General features: G+C 46.4%; 2 protein-coding genes across 4 annotated transcripts in view; both read right to left on the bottom strand.

Moving 5' to 3' along the window:
- Nucleotides 1-26217, bottom strand: part of LOC119166920 (klarsicht) — a 428146-nt gene that overhangs the window by 20680 nt on the left and 381249 nt on the right. For all 3 annotated transcript variants that reach the window (XM_037418312.2, XM_075867617.1, XM_037418313.2), the window contains 2 exons: nt 5854-6062; nt 4679-4824 (listed from right to left, as the gene is read on the bottom strand). In XM_037418312.2, coding sequence (XP_037274209.2) covers nt 4679-4824; nt 5854-6062 — 355 coding nt within the window. The remainder of the gene's footprint in view (nt 1-4678; nt 4825-5853; nt 6063-26217) is intronic.
- Nucleotides 910-2667, bottom strand: LOC142765151 (uncharacterized). The gene is made up of 2 exons (XM_075865726.1): nt 2322-2667; nt 910-1911 (listed from the first exon to the last, which is right to left on the bottom strand). Exons 1-2 carry the CDS (start codon nt 2472-2474, stop codon nt 910-912), a joined length of 1155 nt encoding a protein of 384 aa, XP_075721841.1. The 5' UTR covers nt 2475-2667.

Raw genomic sequence — 26217 nt, 5'->3', positions numbered from 1 at the left:
TGAATACGACCTGTCCCAAATTGGGAATGCGGACCAGACACCTGTGTGGTTCGATGCACCGGAAAGCACCACAGTGGATTTAAAAGGTGCGAAAAGTGTGTCTGTGCGCACGACTGGTGCAGAACGCCAAAGGTGCACTGTGATGTTGTGCATCACGGCAGACGGCAGGAGGCTTCCGCCGTACGTCGTATTTAAAAGGAAGACTCTCCCAAAAGAGAAGTTCCCTCAGGGAATCGTCGTACGTGCGCAAGAGAAGGGCTGGATGTCCGAGGAACTGGTCGTTGACTGGATTAAGACCGTCTGGGCAAACAGACCTGGAGGGCTGTTACAACGGAAAGCCCTCCTTGTTTTGGACAGCTTTAGGGGCCACTTGACCGACCGCGTCAAGAACCGAGTTGCCGCAACTCGTACGGACTTGGCCGTCATTCCCGGTGGCCTGACGAGTGTGCTGCAGCCGCTCGACGTATGCGTCAACAGACCATTCAAAGTGGAATTTCGCCGATGTTACTCTGAATGGATGGCTGGAGGCGTCCACGAGAAGACCCCTACAGGACGGCTGAAGCGGGCGTCGCTCCAACAGGTGTGTGAATGGATTTTGAATGCGTGGCGTGCCATGTCAGTAGAAGTAGTTGCTAAAAGCTTCAAGGTAACGGGAATTTCGAACTCCATGAACGGCACCGAAGATGACCGTCTCTGGGAAGACGCGGACGCCGAGGCGAGCTCCTCCGAGAACGAGGACAGCGAAATGGAATCCGAATAAAAACATTTCTGGCATGTCATTTGTGACTCTTGCACTCTGCTACTGTTGCATAAACAGTACAGACCTTTGGCCTGTACTGCCTGTACTAAATCGGCCTGATTCGTGTAAGGGCCGCACCTAGCAAAATTTTCGAAAAAAAAGTGCGGCCCTTACACGAGTATATACGGTATGTTCCCACCTTTGTAATCTAAACAAGGTTTGATATAAATCTCGTCAAGCATCAGCGTCACAGTGTGTTCATGTGCCTGCAGATGTTTGAATCTCTGAGACACATACTGAAGGAAAGTGTCGTCAGAAGAATCAACTTGTGGGCACATTTGAATAGACGAGCACACTTTTCTAATAGTGCTTGGGTGGGGCAAAGTTAGTGCACCTGTGCTTCTCAGGAACTTGTAGGCATGTGGTGATATTGTACGCAAGATGCATGCAAAGACCATCACCTGTGCGCTATACTGAATGCGCTTTGCAGAAAGGAGTAGTAGCTGCTCCTTCATAAAGTTCACCGTCTCTTTCTTGCCTTCATCAATGCTGGCTTCCAATTTGTCCAGAAGGGAATGTATTGCTTGAGCCAGGTGGCGATAAGTGCAGCGCTCCTCAGACAGCATCGACAGGTTGTTCAAAATTTCCAACAAGGAACTTACTTTTTGAACTGAGTCTGGTACAACAGCGCTACCAAGGTTCTTGATTGGTGAACCTTGATAGCAGGCAAAGACTTCAAGGTTTGCAAACACGGTCAATGACGCATTCAAACAAGGTTCACGATAGTCGATAATGTTCAAAAACATGGAGCACTCTTCTTTATGAATCACAGTCCACTTCGGAGACACTGACACCCCTTGCAGGCGAGCCCTTAGTTCTTCGAGGGACGAAAACCGGTCTCGTTCTTGCTCCGCTTCATATGACGCCAGCGACTCTTCTACAGCACGGGCGAGTTGGGAGGCTTCTTGTCGGCTCCTCTTGGCGTCAGGGGTTTCTCTCGTGCTCTTGTCTCGTACTGAAAGGTAGGACGGACAGCCGGGAAATACCGTTGGGACAGATCCAGGACGCAACCGTGGTACTGGGAGTGCAACTTCAATAACTCTCCCAGTCCTTGGATCCGTGTACGATGTCGTCTTCTCGATGCATGAAGCGTCGAAATGATCCGCGCACACCTGCACAAACGTTTCAAGAACGTCTGAGACGCCACTTCTCAAAAGAAAAAAATGCGCTCCCGTTTGCATGACCGCGTTTACAGTCCGTGTAGCTAAAACAAAGTCTACCTACGTTTCGCAAGCATCTAAATAAAAGCGCTGCGCTAAGCGGTACAAGCAACATGAAAGGAAACGCGGGAGCGTGATGTCACCGCACTCCACGAAGCGCTTCCACCGAGAGCTTGCAAGAATGGACGACACCACGGCACTGTTAGTGAACAAAGCGCAGCTGACCATCCTTGCTGCGAACGCTGCTGGCGTCAGCGCTTCGCGAGGCCCGGCGGCCACACGCTCAAGTATTTCCCATCATAGGTGATTTCTACCCGAACAAGCAACGACAAGCTAAGAACAGGAGCATCTCAAATTCTTACCTTAGTGCACGAAGTCGGCACGAAGTCCTTCCTAGGAATGGCGCGTAGCCATTGTTTGAGAGCGTCGGCGTCTTTAGGGAAGGAAAACACTTGTATCTTCTTTCCTGTTTTGTAGTTGCCGGTGCATCCGGGTACACAACACTTATTCGGCATTGTCGCATCACTCCAGCATCACGCACGGAAACGAAATTGCCGCAAAACAACAACGGAAAGCAACAAACGCGAAACACCGTCAACACCACGCCGCCGAACCGTCACCACCGCCGCCCGCACTGCGCTCGCTGCCGCTGTGGCTTCCCCGAGAGTCGGCCGGCCGGAAATGACGTCAGATTGCTGGGCGCAGGCCTGAAAAGATTTTCCGGGGGTGACGGCAGAGCGCGGCGGCGGCGGAGTGTCATTGCGCATGCGCAGACTAGTGCCACGCGAAATCGGCTCAGCGAGGCCAGTGTAGCTAACGCTACAAAAACTTAGTTAGCAAGAGTGGCCAACGTGTGGTCCCACACCACGTCTACACGGCCATACCTCTCACCACGATGATATCGGCAGCTCGAGTCACCGCAGCAAGCTCCAATGCCGGGTCCTCAGATATGAGCAGGTCCTTGCAACATACGGGAATGCTACAAGAAGGAACGCTTGCCACGGCTGACTATGGCATCCGACCTCGCGCACCTCAACAAAACGCTGGCGACAGGAGTTGCTGTAGCGAGCGAAACAGCGATGTCACGGCACGCACGCAAGGCATACAGGACGTCTGCTAACCTCTGTCAAAATAGGGCGCCGTAGACCGCTCAATATACTCAGTTCCAGTAGCAGTGAAGCAAACCCTCGCCCCCCTCCCCTTGACTCTTTCAGTTGGCTTGACCGAAAATTCTCATATTAAGGGAACACAGGCAAGACCATGCCCACGAATATTTTTCGGAGGTAGTTTTGTGACGAAAGGTTAACTTTGTCTACAGCTGGTCGATTTGAAGGCGAGTAGATATTTTAGTACCACCCGAAAAGTTAAAGCACTAAAATGTTTTGGGGTTGCCAGAACCACCTCGACCCCCCTCTAGTCACGGCCCTGCACACACGTAAATGCTGGAACTAGTTATGAATGAAGGAAAGAAGTGGAAACTTAGGGGATCATTTTTGTTTTGTTAGACACAATATTAATGAGATCCAACAGACAACAATGCCAAGAAAAGTACAGGGGATGTTGTTAACAGAAACTGTTATGTAAATGTCAAGAAAAAAAGTGGACCAAAAGATAACTTGTGCCTCCTCCCCTTTACGGCGTATACTAGTGCATTTAAACGCGAGTGTGTCAGTCAGCGCCACGAGTATCCATGGCACAAATGCACACATGTATCACCATGAAATGGAAGGGGGATGACCGCTGCTATAGCGGAGTTGGGAAGAGAATCAGACGCGTTATTTGAAGGTCACAGATTTGGTCCCTGCCAGCAACAAGTGATCTTTTTCTTCCTTTCCTTCCTTGACATTTCCATAACAATCACTACTACTTATAACATCTCCATACTGTCCTTGGCATCATTGTCTGCTTGTCCTCATCAATATTGGAACTAGTTATTGCTGTACAGAATGAATGACGCTTGATAAATAAAACTAAATATGTAGAGCTGAGGCATATGTATGTAAAAGCATTGGGACCAGCTAAAGCGTAGCAAACGAACTTGTCATGGTAGGTAATACAGCCAATAGGTCAGAAGGTGAATGTAGAAAACAAGTCAACCGGCCACGCAGAAGACAAACACTAAAGCACTTTGTTAACTATCGTTTTGGGGAACCAATGTTTATTGGTTCCCCAAATGGTGCTTGTAACAAAAATAAACAGAATGCTATTCGATTAATTATTTGCACGCACCGAGAGCATGGTCATTATCCCCTACAGAGGTGGTGTGTACAATTGTACCCATCATTTACGAAGGCATGTCACACACCACGTGTTCCATTGAATGGCTTGAAACTTGGTGTGCCCAATGCTGCAGACACTAGCACTACCATGTTTGACTATCGTCTGACGTGCTGCATACTGGGACCAACGTCAAGGGTATTTTTTTTTCTTTGCTCGAAACGAATACATCCAAAAAGCAATCAATGTATGCATTTTAAGCCTAATATTTGACTCGTTTTATACAAGGATTGAAGCTCACTGCAAAATAATTAGATATTTAATTACATGCTAATAAGCAGTAATCACTGAAACTCATCAAAAACAGCTTCCTCTTTCATTTTGTTTCTTGCCATGTGGTACTGAGTGCCTTAGAATTATGGCATGCGAATTTGATACATTTACAGGCAGTGGATCATAATTTGCGCCTGAAGGGCTTATAGAAAATGCTGCCACACTCAACTGTTCGTAGGCGTCATCCCACTGGCGGTACAGAGCCTGGATGTGTTTTCCGATGGCCAGCTCTTCTCTGTTGGCGCCAAGCCGGTGGGCTTTGACCTTCACATCCAGCAGCGAATCGCGGATGTCATGCAGCGAAGCCAGTGCCACCTGCACAGAAAAAGATGTAACTATGCAACAGCCAAGCCCGGAAGCAGAACCTGCACTTGTGTGTAGTCTTGTGTGACCCATCAACAGCCGTTTGTCTTAGAAAGTTACATCGAATGTGCACAAATTTCAGTTGGCTTGCGCAAAAGGAGTAACAGGAGGTTCAGATGTTTGTCAGAAGCATTGTACTGGATGCTCGAAGAGGGTTTAAGGCGACACTGAGAATAACAGTGATTTAACTTTTGCTGCATACTAATATACAATTTTTATAATGACCTCCTCTGTGGAAATTATGTACATAATCTCATGAGATGTGCACCAATGATGAAATGACAAATATTGCAGAATCTGAAACGCCATTTCTTGAAATTTGTACAGTGGGCATTTACTACTGTTAAAGCCAATCAGCTCTAAGTGCCTGACTAATTCTCAAGCCTTTACTGATTATAAGTCTACAGCAAGAAGAATAAAGCAAGCAGAAGAGCTTAAAGATTTTTGTTACTCGACTTCTGCATTAACAAAAAATATGGCAAAATCAAATGAAGAGAACAAATATTGCTTTTCGAAGTCGTGAATCACATGATGTTATTCAATTATTATGCAAGTACACAATTTTAAGAAAATATATCTAAGTTTAGTGTTTTCCGTGCAACTTCAACAAAGCAATTCTTAAAAGCAAATGTGAATAAATGCCAGAGTTACATTCTGAATTGATTCCATTCATAGATATTTGTCTCAATTATTGCTTATTGACAACTGATCATAAAATGGGATGGCACATCACACAGAGTAAAAAAAGGCGACTTCGAAAGAGACCTGCATGTGTGTTCTCATTTTCTCAAAATATTTTTTATGCACGCCACAACAATATGTCTTGTTGCACCATAGAATGCTTTCTATCCTTTTAAATTGTCACAGACCTTTGTTGCTATTGCGAATCACATTCCAACTAATCTATCCGCTTCTCCTGTTGCCCTCCGCACGTAAGTCGGTGATGAATATATTCGAGTTACGAATGCCACAAGCGCCTACCTTGAGCTCCTGCGCCCTCCGTTCCACAGCCTGGAATCCCTCGGCAGCCATTGGGTGAGGGCGGCTGACGAGCGCAGTCACGTGACTCAACTCCTCGCGAAGCGCGTCAATGCTGAGAAGCACGTCGGCCTGGCTCGGCGCGGCGTCCCTCTCATCGCGGCCGCTTTCCTGCAGTTCCCTCACCAGGGCCTCCCACTGGCTGATGAGCTCTGAAACAAACCACGAAAGCGTTTTTTCTTCACGTCACTGGCTCGCACGTGCGAGGGGTGTGAAGGCGCGAGCGAACGGCCACGTGCTCCCCTGCCGGTTATCGATCGCAGCTACGTTTTTCATCGCGCGCATCGAGAAACCTAGGTGCCACTGACCACTGTAGAACGTTGGTGCTTGTCGGCTACGGCCTCGTCGGTCGACGCTAAAACCAAACGGCCACGCTTTGACGCGGCGGCGTCAGTCAGTCGGCGTCGGCGGAAAATGTAGGCCGACCGCGGCGCTGCAAGACGCGCGCGTCACAACGCGACCACCAGGAAGGAGAGGGGGCGTCGCGTCATGCACCTCAGGAGCTCTTCCTTGTTTTTACTGCGCGCACGACCTGAGCGTCGCACGTTGCCGCCAGTGCATTGCTCTCGGCCCGGAAAGGTCGCGACGCGGCCGTTGCTGCCCTCTCGGCCTGTCGCGCACTCCTCTCGGATAATGTTCCCGTCGAAGGTACAGCGGGCACCACGCGTCCGTTGGTCGTGCGAACGCAAACGACAGGCATCGCATTTCGCATAAGGCTTGGCATACTCCCTTTTTCCGAAACAGTTTTCGCGACGGTTCCGCTCGGCCATCGGGAGCGCTTTCTTTTCCGGACACACTGCGCCATCTAGCTTCAGAAAGGTGCCGCGCTACGGCAGATCCGCTGCCTCCGAGATTATCATATCCAAGATTGGCGCGCTATCTCGGAGGCAATGGGTGGTCTTGAGAGCTTGCGAAACGGCCGACCAGCACAAAAGCCAGAGCCAAAGACGGCGCAGCTTTTCGGGCCCACACTTTTGCCTCAAATCTACACTTTTCGGCCGGCCTCAAAATAATTTTCGGAGCTAAAAGTCGTGAATAAGAAAAACCTAGAGATGTAAAGTACGCAGTGGCGCAGCACACCGGGCCCGGGCCCCAAATATTTTTCTTGCCACGGTATAGAGAACACAATATGACACTCCACCGAATTTCCATTTTTGCCCCCCCCCCCCAACTTCATATTGAAAAAAAAAAAGTGACCCCAACCCCCGAAAAATTTCTGTATAAGCCCCCGAAAGTAAGACAGGTAATCTGTTTCATAAAACAATAACACCTTTCTTAGCTTTTCTGAAGCGTTTGATCGCATATTGCCCACAACGGGTAATGGTGGCTAGGTGTAGATGCCACAGCGCTCGGATTTCTTGTCTACCACGCCAAATATTACATACCAGTGTCCGTACTGACAGCATTCATTCGTTTGCAATCACGGCTAAAAAAGAAAAAAAAAGCTCGTTATGTATACGTGGCACGCAAAAGCCCAGGCGTACAAAAAAGAACGCTTTGCTCGCAGCTGCTGCTCGCGAAACAAAACAAGGTCGCTTCGTGTGGCACGCGAAGCAGCAGGAGGAGGAGGTCTGGGTGCGTTAAACTGCAGGAAATTGATGCGTGTTTTCAGTAATCATGACTTGATATGCTTTTAAGCGCGGAGCCCTCCGAGCTGTCGTGTGCTGTCGCTTGGCGTAACGCAGGCAAAACCACGTATAAAAATAGAAAAAGAATATATATAGAGGAAGCAAGCGAGAAACAGTGAGAAAGAGAGGAAAGAAAAAAAAAGCCACGAAAACGAAAATAGGAAGATATAAACAGAAAAAAGAAAGAAGACAGAACAACGGAAATAGACAAGAGAAACAAGGAAGCCTATACCCAGCTCCGCAATTCCTTAAAAGCTGCACATTTTTTATAAAAATGTTGAGCTTGCATATACTTTCAAGAGGAGCAAACAGTAATCGTAAGGCTGTTGCTGCTTCGAAAGGCGCATACACAAGGGGGATGCGAGAGTTGCACTGTATCTACAGGTGCAATACAAACGAGCCCGCCAAACTATTGTCATGAACTGCCACAACAGTGTTTTAAACTAATTCGCCTCCGTTTACATTGAGTAGCAGCCCTTCACAGCACCTCACACTATGCATGTCGTTTCACGCAGGCACACCGAGAAATGCGCGGACTTTTAGGGCGAAACTCTTTTAGGCGCTCGTCTCGGCGCAACCGTTAAACATGAAACGAAATGAGAAAATATCACCAGGATCTAATGAGGTGTAGAGCCTCATTCTATCATAGAGATACGCTGGTGCTTGAGTTTGCAAAAGAACCACATATATAGGCGTCATACCAAAGTAATTTAGCGTGGCAAAAGAGTATACAATAACATCCAGGCATCACAAAATGCGTAAAGACTTCCCACCCACTGCAAAGCGCCACAATTCTTCGTCAGCCAAGCGCCCACATATATAGTATCCGCAGAAAGAGCAACAACGGCGTATGTCACACTTCACAGAAATCATGGCGTATATGCAGTCAGCCTTGCCCGAACACGTATCCGGAATTCGCATTAGGCCGTATCGCAATCATCGGTAGCGTTGCATGGTGCTCGCGTTAGAATAGACTATGTTGTCCTGCGCGTAATGTCGACAGAACAATCTGAAAGGTCCATGTGCAGCCGGTGCTCAACGACAGGGAGAAGGGATGCAGCAGTTGTGCGAACAGGCACACACAATTCGAGCACCAAAGAAAGAGGCAAAGAAGGAACAAAACGAGCGCTCATCATCAGCTGTCTGTCGTTTTCTCCTTTGCTAGTGTTAGCGTGGCTACAGAACCCTTCTGGCCACCCTATCCTGCATCTTTCCTTGCTCAAGTTCGGGCGCGGCCGAGTCACACGGACAGACGCTACCGGCGAAGGTGGCTTGCCACCGGATTTGCAAGAAGCGGCGGCAAGGGCAGGTACGCGCATGCGCTTCACATTCGGCCCGGAACACTGCTAGTGAGCAATAGTTACATACTATGACGCACTACATACGGGAACCCTGCGCGGAAGCGGGGTCGTCAGTGTTGGGGTGAAACTATAGCTTCGTGGATATATAAGAGCATGCAGTGGCACCACTCGACGCTGCTTTGGAAGCCTATAGCAAAACGACATTGCAATGCTCCGATCAGCGCCGCCTATTGCGTAAATCGTAAAAAAATAGCTAAAGCAATCGGTTCTTGTGGCAGCATATACCACCGAGTCCGTGTTTCGTGCCAGGCGCAGCGTGTAGCCTCGTCGAAATAAACTGCACGGGCGGGAGTCTCCTTCGGAACAGAGTTAACGCAAACGCTCGAAGAAACAAATGGAAAAGAAACCGCCACACATTTTGCTCACTTAAGGAAAAGCTTTGCTAAATCGGTCTGACGGCACTGATCTTTATAGGCAGCTGCCGGGGAAGTGGAATTTCTTCGTTAAATCGGAAACTGAGTAAAACTGTGCTTCGTTGTATCGTGTCATAACAGTAATTGAAAAATATTCGCAATCACAAATATTGGATATTCAATCAGGCAACAAAATCGAATACAGCACGCTCAAATTAGCCGTTTGAAATTTCAAGATATTCGCGCGCTCACAGAAAATCGGAAATTGATGCCCGCCACCGATTTGCGATCCAGTGGCCGGAAAGAGTAAGGCTGGCTCACGTTGGATGTGCCACACGACAGCTTTCCCCTTCGACGTCGCAAAAGCGCGCTGCATGCCAAGCTTCGCGAACGACTATTTTCGGGTCCGGCCACCACGGCCTTCGACTCCGAGAATACAACTGAAAAGGCGAAGCGGGCTGGCACGCCACTGATGGAGCTATTTTGCGATTTCCTTTATTCGCACACACAGGGTACACACGAAATAAAAACAAAACTCGTTTAACACACAAAAGGTACGATGCCAGAACTAATATTGAAAAGCTGCGGTTCATTCAACTCCGGCGACTTTTTGCTGTTTATTTTCTTTTTTTTTTGCACACAAGTTCTCTTCGAGACGATATGAGTGGAAGTTTTTCTTCATACAAATTTTGAATATATTGGTAACCGGAATCAGCCTACCCCCGGTGTTTTTTGTATACTTTACGGTTGCTACTATTTAGAGTTTCATAATTATACTTTAGAGGGAAATCTGGAACAAGTGGCTATAGGAGGTTGGAGTTCTGCCACTATTTGAACGCGGAAGCATTGCCTTGTGATTTCGACCCATCGGCGCATGAAGCAGCTTATTCGCTCCACACCGATCTTCTCATTGCTCAATATTATGTAAGAGCCGATGTCAAGGACGACTAACAAGCTATGAACTTGACGAAACCAAACTGTTCTCGCGTCGTCACCGTCGCCTCGTAGATGGAAAGCGTGCGCCGCCTGCTGGGCGAAGTGGGGTGGAAAAGACCACCCACGTACGTTGCATAATGGTGGGCCGAGTTCGCAAACAAGATTCTACCGATTTCAATATACAGTTGTGTACTTAGGCAAATATTATCAAAACACCAAAGAAAACATATGCTCAAAGTTTCATCAAGATGGGAAAATATAAATACCACCGGAGTCCGGCGTCTAAATTCAAGGGCTCGCTTTGACGACGTTTTGTGTGTCAAACACAATATTAATGAAAATGGCAAAGGAAAGTATGCGGGATGTTATTAGAAGTAATTTCAACGTGAACGTATACTTTTCATGACACCATTCTCTGTTAGTTTTCATTAATACTACATTTAGTTAGCATAACACGTGGCGCTTCAGCCAGCATGCGAATGATACAGTGACCTGTCTAATCTTCGTTCTTGGTTCGCCGGAAGTTTAGCAGGTACACTACACCACCTTGACCCCAGACAAACGATTTCAAATCGGCTCACGAAGTTCACAAAGAGCAGTTTTCTTTTCCCTCTGATACAGAAGTAAACAAATTCGGCAGATCCAGCTTACCTTGAGAATCAATGTTATGCGAAACATGCGGATGGAAGATGACTATGTTGTATTTTTTATATTAAATGACATGTTATGAAAAGACGCTAAATATAAGCACAAATGTAGCAGGCACATACATATATGAACAGTCACAGATGTTTGCACTTGTGAAACGATGCAAACAGGAACATGAGCAGTGATGTTCCGTATTACACCGAAGAGTACCCAATTAGAAACACGAAAATTCCCAATTTCGGAGATTATTCCCTGCAAACGTTGACAAAATTCCCGCCAAAATTCCCTGCACAACAGCACTAATTTATGCCCCCATCCACGCGAACACACGCTATAATTACACGTGACTCACGTACTGGCGGCTTTTGAAATCATGACTAGCCGCTCCACTGCCGCACAACAAAAGCATGACTTTCATATATACTGTCAGCACACTGTACATTCTGGGCTTCAAGTCTAACGCCAATAGTGAACTAGAGATCGCTCCGCGTAAATATCAGAAACAAATCTCAAAAGCTATGCTCGCGTGGTGCATGCGCCAGTACCGATCATAGCAGATGAAGGCACACTGTGACCGCTAATTATCAATCGTCAGAGGAGAATTTAACCATTCCTGAAATTCCCTGCAACATCACGAAGATTCCCTTTGGCTCAAAGTGACAGGCGCGTGAATTCCCCGAAAAAGGGAAAATTCCCCGCACGGAACATCACAGAACACGAGTAATAGCAACACCAGAAGCGACAAGCTGATACGAAGCGCTGGTGCTCGCGAGGACGGCAGTCCTGGACACAGCTACATAAATTAACTTCAGCGCATGACACCTAACTGCAACTGAAATTGACCCAACGTGACGGCTGTATCATAGGAGTATACGTAATGTTAATAAAATTGGATAGCCAACCCCGCAACCGCAATTGACGTTTCACGAACATTAGGGTCTATTTGAAAAGTAGTTCCGAGACATGGCGAGGCTCTGTGTTAGAATACTTGATTGCCACGCAGAAAGTCGGGGTTCTATTCCTGCTGGGACCCTGACATTTGTTCTTTCCATTCGTCGGGTAAAAGGATGCGGATGTTAATTTTAACGCGACAGCGTTAAAAAAGCTCATTTCGCAGAAACTCGTGTCGACGGCGTTATTACCGAAAAATAAAACAATAAAAAAGTCAGTTTCGCAGCGAGGGCGAAGCAATGAATGCGATAGCAACAGCTTGGAATGTTAACGCAGAATATGGCTACCAGATCGAAAGGTACAGTGCGCTGCTCGCACACAAACAACACACAAAAACACACACGGGACGAGAACTAACAACGTTTACAGCTTGTGGGATTCGTCGTCCACTCCTATGAAACGGGCCACTCGTCGACTTCGGGGCAACTAAAAAAACGATTTATCACCGAAGCTTTAAAACCCATTAGAACAAATGTAAACACATAAACGCAAACTTCTTCAAACAGTTCCTCGCCGGTGCCCTTAACCCTGGCCCCTGCGGACCATACTACGCACACGTATACACACACTGCACGACAGTTCACCGGCAACTCTCCCCTGGCCGCTCGCTGTGCCCGGTTATGAAGCATGTCGCATTCTGCGCACATGCTCTCGCTGCTGCGTGTTATCACCGCTTGTGCGAAAACGGGTGAGAGTGGTGACGTGATGCTTATCGGGGGTTCCCCCGCAAGCTGGACGCCTAACGCGCTGCTTAAACAAAAACGACACACGAAACATAATCACAGGCACAGATATATGAGTGCCAACTAACGAGTGTCCCAGTTCTTACTTCGCTGTGTTTGAAAAGCACGCTCTTTTGGCAAAGCCAGTGAGCGATTTTTGCGCGCTCGGCCACCAAACGCGATCTTTCCGGTGAAAGGCCAAGGCACCGAAGGATAAGCGCGCGTTGGAACACCCGTTGCGCGCCGTGTGCCTCGCAGCGCTCAACGGGCAGCCCGGAACCACCCAGCTCAACTAAAAGCCTTGTTGCTCAAACAAACGTCGCCCCCCCCCCCCCCCACCCCCCAACCACCGAGACGCGTCACTGACTCTCGCTGGTTGCCGTTACGGCAGCTGCCCCTTTGACCTGCTGACTGCTCCTATCCCTATCTTTTATTCCCCCATTCCCCTACGAGACGCTGGGTCGTGCTATCTTAAGGGCTGCAGAAATCAGGCGTCTCTTCCTTCCTCTAACCACCACCACCATCGCGACGAGCTGGGTGCCGAGCGCGGGCGGCTTTTTTTCTTTTCTTTCTTGAGTTTTCATATATACAGATACGTATCCATATTTATTTATTTATTCATAATACCTCAAAGAACAGAAAAAAAAATACCGGCGGGTCAGGTTATAGACGACAGCCTTGAATTGAGCAATGTCAGTGATGAGGGCGATACGTGAAGGGAGGGCACTCAATTTTCTGGCAGTATGCAGAAAAAAATGAATGCTGATGGAGGGCCGTGTGTGCACGTGGCTGATACACAGCATTTTGGTGAGAGTGACGAGAGCAACGACGTCCAGGAATGATGATTTGCTTGATGACGGCGGCGGCAAAAAACAGCTGAGACTGTCCATATAATTGCCATCGCAATAAAAAATCTCGGGCGATGAACCAAGGTCGTTTGCGTGGCAAGCGGATGTCCTACCCCACGGCCACGCGTCTGCTTGCGAATACAGTGAAAATAAATTCCTCGGCTTGGAAATGCAGTGAAGGTAACATATAATATACAAGCACACGCACCGTGTATACATGCTTCACGTGTATACATGCACCGTGTAATCATGCACGGTACAAGCGCCCATTGGCGTCAAGTGTCAGCCCATATGTGATTATCGTAATGACTTCGTGGTTTAAAGCCGGCAACCCACTACAAAAGACACACGCTACTGGCGGAAAGGTTCCATGCACTAAGTGTTTTATAAGTAAGGAACAGAATATCGCGTTCAACTCCTAAAAGGCGAAACTTTCGGGTTCCCTAAATTTGTTTTTCTTAACACTCTCGCGTTAAAATTAGTCATGCGTGTCGTCGCCGTTCCTGGGTAGACAGTACGTCTTAATCTCCTGTGGCACATTCCAACATACCACAGGTACGTACCCGCCCACAGGTATAAGCCACTGTCTGGCGGAAAGTGTTTCATAACGTACGCGACGGGACTGTGACATTATTCATACCTTGACCAGCGCGTCGTATTCGCCAAACCGTGTTACCCACCCATACTAATTTTGGTTCACGCCAAGTCAAGGGGGTGAGCACGAGAGAACCCAGACGCAAGCGGCTAGCTAAGCTATGCCAAGACAGACAGACAGACAGACAGACAGACAGACAGATAGACAGATAGATAGATAGACAGATAAAGACGCCAAGAGTCTTTGCCGTACCCCCCCACCCCCCCCCCCCCAAAAAAAAAAGCCTTGCATTCAAAACAGAACAATAAACAAGGACACTAGTGCGTTAGAAGCCGCAAACAGTTAAGCTAGGCAAATCAATCAGCTACCTGTCATTCAGTCTCACGATGGCTGAACGACCGCAGCGCTTGAGTTCACTCGAGGAAATATTGCGGGAAACCATATGGTCCATACCTTGCTTTTTGAAAGCGCAAAAGGACAGGAGAACGAAAGAGAAACTTGGCTAAAACAAAAATCGGCGCTATTATACTAAACGTCGCTCGGTGACGCGATCGCTGTAGATGATTCCCACAACAACACCGGTATCACGCCTGACTGCAACTACAGCGCTATCGCAGTATTATTAGTGTAAATGCATAACGACTTGCATTCAGTCCTCCTTTCTGTTGCAGGTGCGACTGGGCAAACAAGCAACACGATCGGGGACCTGGCAGGCGAGCGATTGTTGTCACCACGTCTCGGGAGTTCGAGGGTCCCGCCGAACGTAGACTGGCGTTTTACGAAGACGCCGCCATAACATCTGCTCTCAGGAGTACTGCCACACCAAACAACGCGTTCGGTTGGCGGAAAAGAAAGGGTTTAGACACTGGCGTCGCTGCGGTCGGCCGACCACGCGTGACCGCGCGTCGCCGCTCCGCAAACACCCGATCACCGTGGCCCAGCGATCTCAGCTGGAGAGGGCGAAGGAATAGACCAAGGAAGGTACAACGGTCGGCCACAGCGCAAACCTCCTTCCTCGAGATAATGAGGTGTCAACTGCGGTAGCAGAGGTCACGTGTCAGACAGCGTTTTGCAGGTAGTTCTTTTTACGCCACGGAGGACACTGAAGTCCACGTGCTTTTAGGTGTCTGAAGCAAATACGGAGCTGGGCGCCCTCTTGGTTTCTCTTCGGTTTTCTCTTTCCTTCTCTCTTTCTTTTTGTATATTCCAGTTTTTTGTATCAATTTCTTTCTTTATTCGACACTTTTGTTTTCTTCTTTTAAACGCGAAGCTTCTTACGATCGAGCTCAATCCGGTGTGCGGCGTGACCACCCTTACTGCGCATGCGCGTCTCCTCGCCCTCTCCTACGTTCGCTTACTTCTCTCTCTCTAGTGCAGGCGTTAGCACCCACTGCTTCGCATCTACACATGGTTTCACTTCAGTGGAAGATGGTGCAAGTTTTTTATTTCTCTCTCTCTCTCTCTCGATCTCTATTTTTTGCTTCTTTTCTCTTTATTAAAAATTTTATAGGCGTTTCGCCTGCTTTACACAATGCGACGATCCAACGTTTACAGATACTTTTATCTACAAACCTTAGTGACTCTGGCATACGACAGTCCGGGCTTTTAAAAGTTCCGCACTTGAAAGATGCCAAGTGGCTTCATCGAGTACTGAACGAAAGAAGAAAAACTTCGAAGAGCTTGTTTTTCTTTGTTAAACACAGGGTTAACCCGAGTACTAGCAGAAGGGAAGGCCTAGGAAAGTATAGGGGATGTCGTTTGTGGTAACTGGTATGATGTAAATGTGAAGAAAGTATAGTGAATGAAAAGATAACTTTGCAGGGAACAAACCTGCGACCCTGCCAGTGGCAATTTATCTTTTTGCCCACTTTACTTTCTCCACACCCATGTCACACTTTTTACTACAGACAACATCCCCCATCCTTTTCTAGGCCTTCTTGCCTGTTCGTTCTAATTACTGTTCGTCGACTATTGTAGCACTCTCGATCGAATCGATGCGATTCCAAGAAGGTGACAGATCTCAGGGCTGAACGGTATTAAAGATACAGGTATCCTAATTTTCGTATACCCACAACATATGTGCTGTCGTGGGCAGAGCGGTATAAGTATCGTACTCATTATGGTGTATTTTATTATTACAAGTTAATAAGGCTGCCCAGGAACAGAAAGGAAGTCGATGTAGGGCTAGCTTCTTTGTTAGAACATAAAACCAAGGTGCCTGACATTCAGGACGTTCAAGTTTGAAACAGTACTATAGAAATTACGACATAAATGTAACGAAAATAAAGTTGAATTTTTTTATATCATCAGCACCAATTAAAAAAAGAACACAGAGAAATAAACAAACTAAGTAGCAAACAGTAAAGGGGGGCATTCTTTTAGTCTTAATAATTTATTTACCAAGATGCATACAGCTCAAGCTTCTGAAGACTACATATATCGATGCTATGTTGATCACCAGATTAGGGCATGGTTTGCATAAAACACCCCTAAGTCACCGTAGTGAAATAATCATCGATCTTCAATCACGATAACAGAATAGTAATGATGTTGGTTCATTAAATGTTATATAAAACCGCGTGGCAGCCCTGGCTGCATTTCAACCTACAGAAGTAGTCTGTGTTGCATGTGAGCTTATCTCAATTAACATAAAAATGTTATTTTAATTGCAGAACTCTTTATGATTTGAGAAACTCTGTTAGGCGCAAACAAAAGCTATCATCCTGGACTCCATAACTCGACTTTCATCTTCTGCTTCGCACCTTGAACACGGGTGCTGATTTCTTCAGCATGGGATGCTACAATGCTGATAGACAACAGGATGAGTACAGAGATATAAAAATATAAAGGAGGAGAAGAAGGAGAAAAGGATAGTAAGACAGCGAGAGAAAGATTTCTTATGCACAATTTAAAGGTACAAATCATTTTCAGATAGCAAAAAGGACATTTGAATTAGCCACTACAATTTACGGTCTTTCTATTTCCACCAGGGTCTAATCACACGTTCTGGCCAGTCTTTTTTAACAAGAGATGATCACAGAAAGAGTCTACAACGATGCACTGTTTCTTTGTCATCTGTGATTTTTTGGTTTACCCTCAATCTACATAGCAGTGTAGTTCACATGTTATGTAAGACCACCTAGCTCATACTTAGATGGTAATGAGCCTACCTTAGCCCTTTGAGGGTCAAAGATGTACATGCATGTCACTGCTTGTATGGTTATAACTCACACCTTTTTCTATCATTTTTCTTGCTTGGCATATGCTGCCACTTTTTTTTTGAACACGACATGCAACTTTTTGCAGCACTGATGTCTGTCATGGTCATCAGTAGGATTTTCTCTTGGGGGTACAAGCCAGTCTTGCATCGTACTGGCATAGGGGGAGATCCCAGGTGGAGCTAGGGTAAGGTGAAGTGGTCGTTGTGGCTCGAGGGAGGTAAGTGCCCCTTTTGCACCCCCCTGCCGACGTCCATGATGCCTGTCTTTTTTACAGCAAAAGCTGTCATGAGATCACCACAAGGGTCACGTGCGGTGCGCCATGATTGTCTGCCACCGCAGGCGTCCGTAACCACTACAGTTAAACCTTCTTATAACGAACCTCCATTTAGCGAATTCCTCGATATAACAAAGCTTTCATATTCCCCGTCGGTGCTTCATAGAAACATGTATTTTTCAACATCTATGTAACAAAGTAACAGTGGGAGACAACCTTGATGTAACAAATTTTCCCCATGAACAATCTAGAAATTTTATTCCGCATTTCGGTACGAGCATGCATCTCCTGCGACTTCCCCGCCGCCACCGAAGCGCGAAGTGGCGCGCACGGCGCACCAGGTGAGAGCGATCGCTATTGGGTGCGGGTGGGTGAGCGCAAGGCGGGCCTGCACCGCACGAGCCGGCGTGCGCGGGTGTGTGCCCCTCCCCCCCTTCCAAACCAAGATAAAAAAAAATAAAACTACTTTTGCGCATTGGCAGGGCCACGCCAGGCCTCGGAAACTCTCAAGTTCAAGTGCTCACCTGTAGGGGGCGAAAAAATCAACCGCGGCGCGTTTCTGCTTCAAACACCCAGAGTGGATCTACTAACCTCTCTCGCCACTCGCGTTTTTGCACTTTCTTGTAGAGGCGCCTTCGTCAGGGCCAAGTTTTATTTTAAAATGATCAAATGATACATAATTGCGTACCGCTACACATAAAAAACATTTTGTTCTTCTAGCAAGTAGTTTTTCTTAAACGTGTGCTGCGTCACCAACATTTTGTAATAATTTTGGTCCAGCTGACTCGATGTCAGTAGCAGCCTATTGACATCATTATCGTCATTTCAAAGTTTGCGGCGGCCAACAGTTGCGACGGCAGGTAACGGCTCGTGGTACGTTCGGAGGTGTTTCAGACTGTTTTGTTTCGCTGTAAATATTTCGAGCCTCTGCCGACCGACACATTCTTTCTCATTCTGTTTATTTTGACTTGTTCAAATGCTTTCACGAAGGGAATTCGAGTGACTTTCGGGGAACGAAGCGACCGTTGAAGCTTTCATCGGATGAACACCCGTTGCAAGCCCGGGCCGGTGAGTAGAAACCACTTCAGTTTTTTAAGGATGGTTGCTTGTGGGGCTAGTTGGTTCAATTCAACATATGCAGTTTTGTTTGCCAATGACTGAGTAGGTGTCACACGGTGGCAGCGCATTGCAGTATTAAATTTTAAAATTATTGAACGTATCAATCTGTAACCGGAAAAACGTGCGTTACTTGCCGCATGCATGGCTTCACGTAGAAACCAGTCGCTGACTCAATAGTTAATTCTGAAATTCTATCACCAGATAACACCAACCAGGCCACTGCGATAAAAGAAGGCAAATAAATCACTGTCGCCTCGCATGTGTCTTCATAGCTAGCCCATATATTAGTGCAAAAAACCTAGTAGTGAATAGTTTACTGCAGTTGCGTTTGAGAAACATCACATAATTATGGGTCTGGTTTTGCTATAGTGTGACAAAGGACGAGAACCGGTGCATTCAGCATGGTATGGCCGATGGCAGTGACAAAGAAAGCGTCACATAAATCACAAATACTTCTTTCTCTGCCACAGCCTCCTGGCCCACCTGACATGGAAGCAGCTGTGCACAATGGGCAAGGAACCTGCTACATGACATGCCTTGTGAAGTAGCAGCCCTGAGTGATACACGTGTTATGAGGTACCCCTACATATATGTATAAAATACTGCTGTTTACTAGTTAACTGATTTTATTTGTTTACATTGGAAACTTAGTGCATTGATTATGCATTGATTTCATGCATTGATATCTGGTTATGTTACTTGCTTTTCCAGACTGCCATGCAACGACAGGATGACTACCCCCGAATGTCCACTCTGCAAGCACGTTGAAACATCTCAACGTCCACTCCAACAGGTCATCTCGAACCTCACACATGCAATGCTGTATTTGTGAATGTTTTGCCACGCATATTGAGGAGCGATGCTTTAGATTGGCCAGAAGCATGGAATCTAGACTTCAATAACCTTGAAACTGTAACACTATTAGTTAGATTGTGTGGCACCGCTGATGAACAACACAGGTTTAATCCCAGCCACAGTGGCCATTTTTCATTGGGGGTGAAACGCTAAGACGCTTGTGTGCTTAAGGGTTTGTTCAATTCGCCTGTACAACATGATCTGTTTTACAAATGGCTGCACCTCGTCATTTCTTTCAGTGGTGCTGCAATGGCATCTTCTAAATCTTGCCATTCATTTCAAAAAGCGCAGGAGAGGTACAGCACCAAAACTATTTCATGACTTTCCTATACCTTCTGCTCTGACGGCGCTGGTTTGGTGCAGCCGCTCGCACAGCTTAACAAACAACATAGCATTAGACGTAGGTGCTGTACCCACCCCTATAAATGCGGTGTGTTTTGCCAAGATGTTTGCATCTCATTAAATGAAGTGAACAAAAATAATGATTCCACCTTGTCGGCACCTTGTCATTCACTTGTGATGCCGCACTGCTGAACTCCTGCCGCACAGGTTCTGAACTTTTCGTGCACAGCTGTGAACCAGTTCGGATTGGTGCAGGTGAACTAAACTGACCCTTAAAAGATGGAAGCTTGAAAATATGAAAAACATGTTAACATAAGGGGTCAAAGCAAATGTTTCGACAAGCAGTTTTGTCTCCTGTGAGGCTACAATGTCATTTGTTTGAACCCCTGGAAGCCAGAATCAATCTAAATTTGCCCACTACTGTACGACTCACGATCACTTCATAGTTGGCATGTGAATCGTCGGAAATTATTATTTGCACTACATAATGAACACACCCACAATGATGGGCATTAACAGACTTTCCAACATTTAGTTGTGCCTTGTGACAGTTTACCAACAACACCTAGAACTGTTTTGTCTTAATTAACTGTGTTTAGCTCATACAAGTTTACAAAAAATAAACACCAAAGCTCTTAAGGCTGCACTCAATTGCTTTAGCTTTGCACATATGCTCAATAGGCTCCTAAAATAATAAATAATAAAGGTGATGAGCACCTGCAGCACCACTTCATCAAAGTTGGAATGCTGTCGTGAAGAGCAAGATTGTGTTCATTGGATGTGGTACTGTTATTTTTTTCTTATAGCAGAGAAAGGTCCCAGATTTCTTTGAGCACATCTGCTTTTGTTTAAATGAAGTTGTTATAGCTATAGTGTCTACCACTACCAAGTGAAATCTTGTGCACTACAGTCATTTAAAAAATCTAGGAAATTGCACAGGTAGTTGAAACATACATGATCTTGACTTATCCACAGCCACGCTGCAAGATAGTACGTATTTCAAGTCCTAACCTCTAAAAGTAGCAGGAAGAAAACAACTTCAGCTTTCAAGCACAAGTATAATGAAAAAGTAAACACAATAACAAGTGTGTAATAAATGTGACCTTTATTGATCCAGTATTTGGACAGATTCACATCATGTACCATCAACTGATTTCAGGAGTGCTTGCTTGCAAGAGAGTACTCAAGTTCTATGAATATGTCTATGCAAAAAAAGATATTGTGCTCAGGGCTGAGCAGATAGTGTGATGTAAGAGTACCAACAAAGATGTACAGACAACAAAATTTTACAATGCATACCAGAAGCTTATTTTTTTAGAATTGGGCCTTTTCGATCTGTAAGCACACACCTCATAAGTGTCCCTTTAGCATACATGTTCGCTGCATACTCAGCAGAATGGACATTACCTGCGACGAGAAATTCTAACTGTGGTAACTGTGTAACTCAACTCTAACAATAAACGTAGCAAGCTTGAGATATTTTTAGGCCCATCCTCTAAATACATAATACCTATGATATGGGCTCACGGCTGAGTATTAAAACTAGTGCCTACCCTCTCGACACGAAGCGACATTGCAGAATTGTGAAGTACTCAATGTAGCATTGCAGAGCAAGAATGATTCAGAGATGCACACATTCGCAATTGCTTATTTAACAAATTTAGCAAAACTACATTGCTCTAACTGCGTGAGCTATCTATCGGCAATGTGCAAGTTTCCTTCCCGATTCCACATCATGCATTCATTTTAAGATCAACACTACGGGGCAAACGCTGCATCTGACGGCAGAATCGGACCCTTGTCTTGAAGCCACGCTATTAAACTCGAGCGCCGCAACACAATGAGAGCGACGTTCATTCAGCGATTCCGATGTTCAGTTATATGCATATGCTTGTTAGCTTTCAAGAGTTTTTACACATGGGTTGAAAGCTTTCGATATGTATGAGTGACATGTTTTGTTCGGACCCGAGCGTATACATTGATTGTACCGGCTTGGACACTCGCAATAAACGATGCAAACCTTACTTGATTGACGTTGTTTTAGCCAGTCAAGCCAGCTAGGTCCCCTGGCGATAATTACAGACGGGAAACGCGATTCGGCAACGAAAAAAAAAAAAAAAAACAACAGAGGAAGCGAGCAGCGCGAACATTCGACGCAGCCCCCCACCCCCACCTGCAGCAAAAAAAAAAAAAAAAATTGCATCTGTTTATTGATGATGATAGTATTACCAACGCCATCTGGCCTCGCGGTATTGCAGTTTAGTATGCCGCCGCTACGTATTTGCATGTTATTTTGATACAACAGCCCAAAGGTACAGCTTCCGTTCTCTAAAATGATAGGTGTTCTGTGGCCACGCTTTTAGTCAGCGTCACATATGCGGGGCCACGCTGCTACGTACTTTACCCAGCGAATGGGGGGAGAGGGGTGCTTATCCTTCGGTGAAGAGAATTGCGCGCCTTCGACTTTGACCAGAACGATTGCGTTTAGTTGCCAGGCGCACAAAGATCACTTCGCTCGCAGGACAGGCACCATTTGAGAAAAGAGTCCGCTCTTCGAACACAGCAAAGTAACAACTGGGGCACATTGTTGGTTCGCACTCATATCTGTACCTGTGATTATTTTTCATGCCTCATTTTTGTTTAAACAGCGCATTGAGTTTCAAGCGGTAAACGTTGTTAGTTCGCTCTCGTTCTAAGTGTGTTGTTTTCGTGTGTCATTTGTGCGCGAGTAGCGCGCTGCCTGTTTCGATTTGCTTGCCATTCTGAGCGTTATTTCCAAGTTGTTGCTATCGCATTGCTTCGTTCTCGCGGCGAAACTATGACTTGTTGATTTCGGACAACCATGTCATCAACCCCAAAGGCATGTCAGATTAGGCGCTGGTGGAAACTCTCCGAGACAACGATAACGCCGGATATTCGGAGGTCGACTGATCATGCACTTCCGTCTTTTGCTGCGAGTTCGCAGGCTGGTAGCCTTCGCGATTAGCCCATTAGTTCTGGCTGTCTCCTTTTGCCCCCTTCGTGGGCATTTTCGTGAAAAATGCCCGAATAAATAAATCAATCAAAATAAAATAAACAACACGGCGGCGCGTTGAATGGAATGCAATGAACGCGATAACAAATCGAAAAAAAAAATGTAATGTTATAAGAAGTAAGACTGGCAGCCAACTCTTTTCGATCCGATAAAGCGGAACTCAAACAAAAAGCTGGTGTGAGCAAATACGGTCGCTCCAGGGAGAAGTGCTCACCTCGACGTGGTGGTCTAGTGGCTAAGGTACTCGGCTGCTGACCCGCAGGTCGTGGGTTCAAATCCCGGCTGCGGCGGCTGCATTTCCGATGGAGGCGGAAATGTTGTCGGCACGTGTGCTCAGATTTGGGTGCACGTTAAAGAACCCCAGGTGGTCGAAATTTCCGGAGCCCTCCACAACGGCGTCTCTCATAATCATATGGTGGTTTTGGGGCCTTAAACCCCACATATCAATCAATCATCAGGGAGAAGTGCTCTTTTCACACAGTCCCTCCACGTTGAAACTGCACTGATACTCGCCAAGATAGCAAGCGCGCCAGCGATCGCGACCCCCCTTAAAATCCAAGATCATTATTGCTACTCGAGCGATTCCCCTCCCCTTCTCCCCGCATTGTTTCATCCTCGTTCAAGACGGGTGGTTCACTTACTGTTTGAGCATTCGACCGCAGTTCTAACACACGGAAGACGTTATCTTATGCACTTTCCAGGCGATAGGTATGTGCCGACTAATTTGATCTCAAGCTTCAGCAGCGCTTGCGCGCTTTTACCCGCTCGCGAAAGTTGCGATGCACGGGGGCATGTTATCAATTCGGACTTGTTACGGAACACGGCGGCGACGGCAAAAACCCGTAGAGAGCGTCCATATAATTGCTATCATAATAATTACGCAGTTTTAATGCGACAGCAATCAATGAGTGTTTTGGGTTAGCTCTGCCTTTAGTCCCCCTTTTGTTTAATTTGCGCATTTACTTTCCAAATTTTGTGCCAAACCTGCATGTAAAATAATCCTCTCTATATGAAATTTTCCGAGAATTTAGCAATTTCGTTATACTCAGGTTTAACTGTATTGCACAAAATAAAAAAGTAAATAAAAAAACCAAGGACACAATGAGACAGCCTCACAACACAAAAATTATGATAATTAATGGCGTAGTGGGTATCCTGGAAGTGTGTTTGTAGTACTTACCCAAAAAGTGTTTAAAGAAGGCCCTGAAAGGCAGCTCTTTCAGCTTTCGTGGTGACCGTGCCGCATGTTCCGAGCAGGCTTGGCTGTTTTATTTACGCTCTACTACAGCGTTGCACCAGATAGTTTTTTTTTTTTTTGGCCGGTTCCTGCTTGTAGCACCCGCGAAACTCGTGGTTTCCAGTTCAGAATCTTTCAACAGGTGACTTATTTGTTTCTTGCTGGTTTATTGCTCTCCAATACCCGATTACACCTGATCTTGTGTAGGTGCTGACCGACACAAACAATGGTACTGTGGTTATGCTTCTTGTTTTGGAGTCTCAGAAAAACTGCTTCGATCTCATTGTCAATAAAACAAAGGATTAATATAAATTTTGGACTTGTTTTTGCTTTCTGAATGCACTCACAACTACACAGACTTCTTCAATGGGCTCACCCGCACAAATGGCTTTCACTATGAAAGTATACGCCAATATCTCTGCTGTAAGCGAGTAGACTGCTGAATCATAGCCTCCTTTATTTTCTGTGCCCGCGCAGTCAGTCCGCCGGGCCCGTTCGGCCACCTCCCGCATCCTCCTCTCTTTTTGCGTCTGCTGTCCGCCAGGGGCGCTCGCATCCCAGAATCGAGTCGGCGCATTCAGCCGCGGCGACGCATCTCCAGGAAACCTTTGTTCGTGTCGCATACGTTTGCAACACCAATTATTTACGACCAAAACGGTACGTAGTACTTTCAGCAAGTATAATTGTTACTGTTGCTTCATTGTGTTGCGTGAGCAGATGACACGCGGCATTAACTGAGTGCGTATAAACAAACAACGTCGTTTGTACCCTGCGTTTGCACGGCCGTTGTCAAGCGCGGCTATCATTTTTCGCGCTTCTTTCTGACAATACTTTTCCGCGCACCTATCTTCGCAGCGTAGTACTTTCAGCAAGTATGATATTTAACTGTTGCTTCATTGTGTTGCGTGAACAGATGACACGCGGCAATAAGTGAGTGCGTGTAAACAAACAACGTCGTTTGCACCTCGTGTTTGCAGGGCCGGTTTCATGCTTTGCTATCATTTTTCGCGCTTCTTTCTCGTGAGGCTTTTCCGCGCACCTATCAGCGAATTTCGCTAAGTAATCAGGAATGTTAGTTTACGGTTTCTCTCGTTTCTGTCTCGTGCAGCGGCCTACGCACACAAGTCTCCGTGGTTCATTTGGCTGTGATGACCCGCGTCAGGTGCGATGGCGTACTGTTGCGTGCCCGGTTGCAAGTCTTCAAGCAAAAAGAAGGAAGTAGGAATTTCATTCCACAAAATTCCAAGCAACGAGGAGTTGCGACAAAAAAAAAGAAAAAGTGATTGCTGCTTGTGAACAGTATCAACGAGGGTACTAAAGCTCGTCAGACTGTGTGCGTGTGAGGAACGTTTCGATCGACGCCCTCTTGTTCGTTTCCGCAGGTTGCGAATGAATTGATACGCAATAAACAAGTTTCTCTACCGTTTCCTTGAAAGTATGGTGTTCTGTTCAATGTGCTATCTTGCGTACTTATTCTTTCTCTCTTGCATATGTTCTCTCCTAAATATTTAAGTGGCACACGGGAGTGGTATCACACTTTTGTTTTTTAAGCTTGCCGCGCTTACAAACGCGCAACGAAGGACCCACCCGTCAGTGCCAGCGGTAGCACCGGAGTCAGTGAACAGGCTCTGCCGGTTCTGGGAAGGCAGCGCCGCCTGGTGGTGATTGCGGGAACTCAGCCTGACGGTCGGCTCCCTTTGATCCCGGCGGCAAAGCGCAGGCACAGAAAATAAAGGAGGCTATGGCTGAATGAAAATCTGATTCAGCAATTGTCAGACCCTTTTGCACGGAGTAACAAGTTAAGACTCAGATGATTATAAGTGAATGACATCCCTAAAGACTGCACAGCGAGACAATGCTGACTGAATCAAAAGCAGCTTTTCTTCCCACCCCCTATGCTTTCAAGTTAACGCCATCTCGTGCATTAATTTTTGCATGCCTGTGGACTACACAAACATATACAGTCCACTGCCGATTTATCAGATCCTCTAGGGAGCGAAAAACCATTCGAAAATTCGGGCAGTCTGAAAAAATGAACGCCAGCAAAAAAAAAAAGCATTATTTTACTGATAACTTTCAATGCAAGCAAAAAACGCACCATTTCATTGATATTTCTCGGATCAAGAGGGTCAAGGTCAAAGTACCAGACTTCCGGAACTCTGCCAAAGCATCAGTGGGGTGGC

This window comes from Rhipicephalus microplus, chromosome 6 (genome assembly GCF_043290135.1).
Source record: "Rhipicephalus microplus isolate Deutch F79 chromosome 6, USDA_Rmic, whole genome shotgun sequence".
NCBI classification, from domain to species: Eukaryota; Metazoa; Arthropoda; class Arachnida; order Ixodida; family Ixodidae; genus Rhipicephalus; species Rhipicephalus microplus.
The sequence above is the reverse complement of the archived record's forward strand: the minus strand, read 5'-3'. Positions and strand labels throughout refer to the sequence as shown.